At 38.8% G+C, this 7810-nt stretch overlaps 1 protein-coding gene across 2 annotated transcripts in view; it reads right to left on the bottom strand.

Annotated features, from left to right (window-relative positions):
* Positions 1-441: 441 nt before the first annotated feature.
* The window catches only part of LOC108746411 (phosphatidylinositol 3-kinase regulatory subunit alpha), a 71558-nt gene continuing 64189 nt past the window's right edge, over positions 442-7810 (bottom strand). For both annotated transcript variants that reach the window (XM_018483167.1, XM_018483166.1), the window contains 9 exons: positions 5349-5534; positions 4037-4165; positions 3711-3918; positions 3092-3319; positions 2537-2861; positions 2204-2451; positions 1819-1995; positions 1540-1725; positions 442-1273 (listed from right to left, as the gene is read on the bottom strand). In XM_018483167.1, coding sequence (XP_018338669.1) covers positions 979-1273; positions 1540-1725; positions 1819-1995; positions 2204-2451; positions 2537-2861; positions 3092-3319; positions 3711-3918; positions 4037-4165; positions 5349-5534 — 1982 coding nt within the window. In that variant the 3' untranslated portion in view covers positions 442-978. The remainder of the gene's footprint in view (positions 1274-1539; positions 1726-1818; positions 1996-2203; positions 2452-2536; positions 2862-3091; positions 3320-3710; positions 3919-4036; positions 4166-5348; positions 5535-7810) is intronic.

Here is a 7810-nt window from a genome sequence, read left to right as displayed (position 1 = left end):
TGACTCTCCGCGTCGTGTAAACCCTGAGGGAGAGCTGGTGACATCCGTCGTTGGTATTGTTGGTCCTGTAGTCAAGAGGTTCCCAAACATTCTGAATCTAACAATTCTTCGAATCTGATATTTTCTTTCTATCTCATCCTCGTAACAATATTGACGAAAGCGTGGATACAAAATGTCCAACCATTATTAGTCATATATGTAGAAAATATAAGTCAATTTTCAAATAATTTCCCACGCTTATTCATTCTTGTTATATTTACGAAAACAAAAAAGTTAAAATAATTCAGAAGAAAATTTAAGAACTTTATGTTTTCAAAATATTATCACCTTACACCGATCAAAAAATAGTTAAACATTTATTTTAATAGTTATAACAATCGATAATATAAAAAATTAGTTTAATTTTTTAAAAATTATTTTTCAAGATTTTACTGCATTTGAATCTTGCTTCTATATTCTTCTGGATATAAATCGCGTTTTATCAGGATGCGCGACGCGCCGTTTGGGAACTTCTGCTTCGAAGCGATCATTATCGTATCGCGATAACGCGTATATATCTAATTCTATCGCTAGTATCTCTTAGGATTATTATCGTTACGGCTATTATACACTTCGTCAAAGTGCTCCGTATTTTCGGAGATCTTACGGAGACCTACCTATCATTCGATGATGATTAAGCAACCGATATTACATTGCGTGCTTTCACGATATTTCGCGTGAGATTATTTCCTCTCACTGTGAAACATACATATAATTATTGTACGCGATTTTAGGAAACGTTCCGAACGAAGGAGCGTTTTATCTCACAACGAAACGTGTGTTCGAATTCGTCAAGGAAGGCTCACGTGATATAGTCGATCTGTCGATCACGTCGGCGAATGATGCTTGTAGCAGCAGAACTCACGTGTGGGTGTGCGCGCGTGCGTGAACGTACTCAGACTCGAGCGGATCCGGATCGCGACGCTCGACAGGCCAATATTATGTATGCGGCATGACGAGCTGATTCTCATGCGGCGGTCGCGCGAACGATGATTGATTCTGAATATGGATCTGCAACTGCTTTTGCTGGGCCTGTAGTTGCGCTAGCGCTGCAGGCGGCGCAAACGCGGGATAGGCCAGAGTGGTGGTCAGGCACTCGTTATGTTCCTCCAAAGAATTCTGAGCATAGTGCAGCACTAGGTGTTTCAAGGTCTCGTGAATGTTGTATGGCTCGGCGAAGCCGTAACCGCGCTCGGTGGCGTATATTATGCAATGCTGTACCGTATCGCTACACCTGTAACATCACGATTCTCGAATAACACATGGCACAAACCGCGAAATCATTCCGGTCAATGAAATACGATCTTTAAAACTGGATTATTCAAATTCTCGAGAAAAGCCTTGAGAGGATTAACTTTCGTTTTAAACGGTTCATACCATTAGGATATCCATTACTATTAGCTATATTATAATCTCGCGCGTTATCTATAATTATCTATTTTCATTTATTCTTGATTTAAATTACATGTCATACTTGTATAAAATATAGATGATACTTACACTATAGAAAGTGCGTACTGGCCAGTTCTCGATCGACGAACAAGGAAGGTACCATCGGGCCGGCCCTTTAGAATAAGATCAGCATCAGAACGAGAACCTTTCAAAAACAGCCACGTTTTCTCATCGGAATGAACTGCAAAGTCCACCTCCTCTTTGTTCTGTTTTATCTCATTCTTCTTTAACCATCTGCAATGTTCGAATGAATTGGATTAGATTTTCAATGTAAAAATAAAAGGAAATTTTTGACAGCAAACCGAAATATAATAAAAGAATACGTACTGAGAATGGCGATCCTTTTGCCGCACAAGTACTCCAATCTCTGACTTCAGCTTGTACATTTCTCTCTCAAGGGTTCTATAGTAGGCGATCTGTTGTTTCAGACTCTCATCCAGTTGTTCTTTGCTATCTTCTAAGGCCTTCAGTCTTCGCTTCAACAATTCTGAATTGTCTGTCAAACTGTTATTAAAAAAATATATAATAACAAGATTAATTGATTATAATTAATAATCCCTACTTTATATTATTTGCTATATAAGCTTTCGGAAATATTATCATCAATGCAATCACAATAGAACACTATAGAAAATTTCACTTCTAAAATTTCATAAAAATTTAAAAATGTAAGTATCTTTAGAGAACATTAACAACAGAGTAGACTACTCACGTAGAAATCTCATGAGGTTGGGCTTCTATCTTGCACCTTTCTTGCAACTTTATCTGTTCCTCAAACATCTTGATGGCCTCTGTGAAGGCTTCCAATGCATTACGCTTCAACTGAACTTCGTAGGCCGTTTTGCCGTACAAATCCGAACAATGTTGATACTGCCGGATTGTATCATTTATATCTTTATCTAACTCGAAATATTTCTGCCTGACTTTTGCCATGTCGGTCGTATTTGCGATCTCGTCATCCTATTTTTCAGACAAACACAAAATGGGAAGTTCAAGGATGAACATAAATACAATTATTTCGTGAACCAGAAAGTTAGGAAGGTACCTGTTGAAATCGCGACACTGGATAAAGCAACTTAATATCCAGCACCGAATTATACTGTGCGAGCGAGCAGTTCCTATAGTAGTCGACCAGCTCAATGACCGAGTGGAAGTTATAGGGATCCGAAAATCCATATTTTCCATTTCGATGACTGATCTTGATGAGTTTGTTGGTCCCGCCTTTACGCAGCGTTAGAGTGTACTCGCCACCCTTGGAAGACGCATTGCGTACCAGAAAAGTGCCATCCGGCGAGTCGATCATCATCTCGTTTACATCGTCCCTCGTGATTTCACCCCAATACCATTCAGCTTCCTGTAGCGTGCGTGGCCTAGAATTTTTTCGACGATATTTACAATTAGTTATTTGTACCATAATTATAAATAATTACTATAAATCTTAGAAGTTAATTACAGAAGAAAAACAGAACTAAAACTAAGTATAGAATTAAAATTAAATTGATAGAAAGATTAAAGTTCAAGTTCAATGTGGATTTAGAACTAGAAACTTCTAACTTAGATTAAGATTTGGATTAAAATCAGAATCGAATTTGAAGATGACCTATGCGGTTGTTGGTCCTTGCCAGTATCCGCACCAGGTGCCGTTTTGTCTACAGCTTCGTCTTCAAGAACCGGGAACGGATCCAAAATCGGAAACTGTGGTCTCGAAACTTTACGTGGCGGCAATTGCGGGGGACTGGCAAACTCCGGTAGCCTCTCGCTCCAATCGCCGTGTAATAGTAGCAATTCCATTATGCGTATGTGTGCCTCCGTGTTGTGAACAACTTGGCTGTAAAATTGCGCAGTGCAAAGTGCTAAATTCTTCGTAATCAAAGACATATTACGAGTGTTCTATCAGACAAGTAATCTTATCTATTAGTAGTAATATAGTCGTAAAACCAGTTAATTTTTTTATCGCAAATATGACAGTATTATATCATTATGTAATTATATCCTGAAATCTACAAGGTGCTTTTGCGAGAGAAAATTAAATAACTCAATGCTAGCAAACTAGAAAGCCCACTAGTCGAGATGAAAAGCAATCTATTACTAGCGTCCTCGAAAATACCGATGTTTTTTTTTACAGCCAGTAGTACGTCGTCAGTAAAAAAGGGATCGTGTGAACCACGCTCTATTCTCAACTCTTTCCTTATGACTAAAAGAATCCACGTGGCACTCACATGATTCGCTCCCAGGGTGGCCTGAGAAATATATGACAGAGAACTTGTACGAGGATGGTCGGTGGTTCCGTGTAGCCCCTTCCGTGCTGCAACTGGCAGATGCGACAGAAATGTGCCATCAAATGGCACAATGTGCTACGATGATGCTCCGGTAGCTCCGCTACTAATTGATTGAGACGCGTCGCGCACTGCTCATCGCTTCTCATATCTGTGAGACAAAAACAAATTGGTACAATTTTCGGAATCGAACGACGAATTATAACCATTGATAAAACATTTGATAACCGGTTTAAAAAAAAGTATTTGATTAAGAAATATATACTTACTCGACGCATCCAGAAATCTGTCATACCATTGCACCGGGATTACTGGGTCTGGCAATTCACGTAAAAACTTTTTCAAGACACTGGCGATACATTGGGGAGTATACGGGCTTAAATCCGCGTTACAGACATCTGAAAAAATTATGTTATGTTGTTCTATGTTCAGCTCATCATAAAAAATAAATACTAATCATATCAGTAACTGCTTAAAAGACATAATATAATTATATCAATATAAATAATTACATTCATACGATTATATCGCGTTTATTTCAACTAATACAATTCAAAAAAATGTAATCTTTTTAATTATTACCATGAATGAGTTAAATAAATATTACTCTATTAATTATTATCAAACGTAAACTAAACTCAACTTCATAAAAAAATATCAAATCAACATAACTAAAAAAAAAGATAAGTTTCAAAAATTTGAACAAAGTCATTACAATAAAAAAATGATTTTTTAAGGATTGTAAAACGAAAATAACAAAAAAAAAATTTGATTATATTAAGTATATATTCTATTTGCCAACTATTAGTCAATAATACATTAATAATCAATTACTGTGCACAAAAAATTTCGAAAAGAACATCTCTAGTTAGAAGCTTCATCTCAAATATTATCTGCAATCTACTTAAATTACTATCTATTTATGCATTCCAATTTTGTTCCTCCTATTAAATTTTACAGTTTGATCTTTTTAGAAAGATCGTGAAAGAAATATATTTAAATGAATTAAAATGATAATCGTAAGCAAATATATATATTTTAGTAGATAAACTCTCAGTTCGTTGAACGCAATTTCCCGATGTTAGGCAGACAACTGACATGTTGCAGCAGTTAAATCTGCACAATATAATACACAATATAGTACAGACAGCAGCAGTCTCTGTCTTTCTCATGAAATGTAGAAGTTTTCTTAACATTATTCCGAAAACAACTGATTCATACGCCGTGCAACGTCGCGAGAAACAAAATTAAAAGAAATTTCGAGGCTATATATGTATAAATGTTAGGGCTTATCGCTAAATGCAGCCGGATCTTTGTCTCTCAAAGCGCGAAAGCAGCTCGCTCATTCGTTGTCCCTGAAATCTCGATCTGTCGCGCAAAATATAAGCATGCTTTTCTGGCGCCCTCCCTCAGAATGGAGGGGAGGGGGGAGGGTCCTCCACAATGCAGCATGCATCTGGTGGCGCGCCTCGACATTTTTGCAACCCGCGAGCCGAACATCGTGGCACGACTGCCGGCTATTTATAGCGCGCGTAATCGCGCGATCCGACCTGCCGGCCGGCCACGGCGCGCCCGTCTTACCTTCGTTCAGCTTCTGTCGCAGTTCGGGGATCTGCTCATTAGGTGGGCTGCTGTGGTAAACTTTGTAGAGGTCCAACGTCGTGTCGGCGAACGCCAGCTCCTCGAGGGCGCGGGTACATCGCTCCACCAGAATCGGCGCCGCACGGCTGGCGGTGTCGAATTGCGAGCACAGCGCGAGGCCGAACACTGCAAATTGCGACAAACATTCGTGGCGATTCCGTGAATTCATTGCACGCGTCCGGCACGAACTACGCCGGAGAGAATTTTGAAACGCGAGACGTACCTTAGGCACGCTGCGCCGAGCCTGAGGTACGTCTCGCGTTTCAAAATTCTCCGCTGTGCCATGCCTGAGGTACTCGCATACTTTCCAAACGAGAAATTTATAAAAGCTAAAACCTTTGTTCCTCTAACGCAACATTGTGATCAATTACGGCTAAACAAACATTCCTTTATATAATATCGCACTTCATTTATTCTTCCTCTCTCTCTCTCTCTCTCTCTCTCTCTCTCTCTCTCTCTCTCTCTCTCTCTCTCTCGCTCGCTCGTTTTAGAATCGAGGCACGTCGTGCGAGACGCGATCGATCGCTGGATGAAGCAAGTGCAGCGCTTCTCTTTATCCATGAGGCCGCGAAATTCAGCGAGGACAAAGCGACGAAATTGCGTAACGCCGCGCGATCGTGGAATACTATCGGAGCAGAAGAATTCCTGACGATACCCCGCAGATTTTCGCGCTCAACCGGACAAGCCGCTCCTCGTTGTTTTATCGCCTACAGCCGCCCGCGCCTCCTTTCTTCAATCGTTCCGTCTCTCCGCTCCTTCCTCCCTCTCCTCTTTTCTTTTTTTCCCCTCTTCGTTTTATTACGGCTGACGAACCTTTGACTTTATTTTCGCGCGAGGATATACGACGCGATCATATTTTCAGACACGATCCCGTTTTCTCTCTTGCTTTCTCTGTCTCCCGCGAATACCCCGCGCGTACATACGCCACTTGTACAATCAAAGACGCGTGCATTATGACGAGAGAGAGAGAGAGAGAGAGAGAGAGAGAGAGAGAGAGAGAGAGAGAGAGAGAGAGAACGAGCGGAGAGAACATTGTGTAGGAGGGGTAAGAGGAGGAGGAGGAGGAGGAAAGAAATTTATTTTTACGACCGCGACGGCGACGTCTTGTTTCTTCATGACCGTATCTTCTTCTTGTTCTTTTGGAGGACGAGTGACCGAAAAGAAGAGAGAAAGGGAGGGGGGGGAGAACAAAGTCAGAATTAAAACACGATCTATGTATACGAGAACGTAGGCACGCACGTGAATTTTATGCGCGGATGTAAGGCGGAGGCCACAGCAGAGCTATTCGATATTCGTCACGAATTCCGAATGTTGCTCGTCGATACATGTAACAATGAGAAATCTCGTTGAATCGTGCCGTTGTACTCCAATAAATCAACGGCACGAGTAAATACGTGAGATACGCGAAGCACTCGGATTTCGGACGCAATTTGCAGCTTCGTCGAGAGACTCGACTTTAACCCTTCGTTGCTTGGGGTGGGTTCAGGGTAGTATCTTATAAATTCGCTGAATATATATGTAAATGCTATTTATACACTTTATTACTCTCTAAAGTTTATGAAGTGAAATCTCATTTTATAAATTGAAAATTGAGCCAATCAAAAGAGTGGCTCAATTTTCAATCTATAAGAATAAAATTTCATCCTTCGGAGTGACAATTCAGTCTAAAAAGATTTAGAGAGTACATTTATGTAAATTGTTTCACAAAAATTAAAAAAGATTTATTACATTTATTTTTATCTAAAGAATGTACGGAATGTTATATCAATCTTTATTTAAGTGTGAATTATCAAAGAAAATAATGAAAATTGAAATATAACATAGAAATACAACATTAGAAATATTCTACGCGAGTAATTACGTTACAAAAAAACCATATAAAGCTGATTTAGTGTCGATTTTCGTGCATGAATTTTGTTGAGATTTCATCAATTTAGAATTTTGACAAATTGACAAATCAGGAAAACCCAGAAGATTATAAAAATTACGTGTTGTGATTGCTCTGTAGCATATAATTAATGCAAGAAGTAGGTACGTAACCATAAATGCGCTACAAAAATACCACAAGCATTAAGAGAAAAGTTTTTTAGTACTCGTGACAATATTAACTGCCATAGTAAAATAATAATTATTAGCAACTTCATTTTTATAGTTATTACTCTATAATATTAGCATAATAATATTTATGGTTTTATGTAAACAGAACACATGATTGTCCTCGGAAACAATTACAGTTTTATAGCCAACCATATGTTCTTTTTTTATATAGAATTACATAAATATTACATAGTTCCATACAAAAATTGTATAATTATTATTATTAATATAACAGTAATGATTATAAAAATAGACCACTTAAGTAAAGCATATTCAAGACTACGACGGTCAAAGCTAGATCTTCT

This window comes from Trachymyrmex septentrionalis, unplaced genomic scaffold (genome assembly GCF_001594115.1).
Source record: "Trachymyrmex septentrionalis isolate Tsep2-gDNA-1 unplaced genomic scaffold, Tsep1.0 scaffold17, whole genome shotgun sequence".
NCBI classification, from domain to species: Eukaryota; Metazoa; Arthropoda; class Insecta; order Hymenoptera; family Formicidae; genus Trachymyrmex; species Trachymyrmex septentrionalis.
This window is presented reverse-complemented; position numbering and strand designations above follow the sequence as displayed.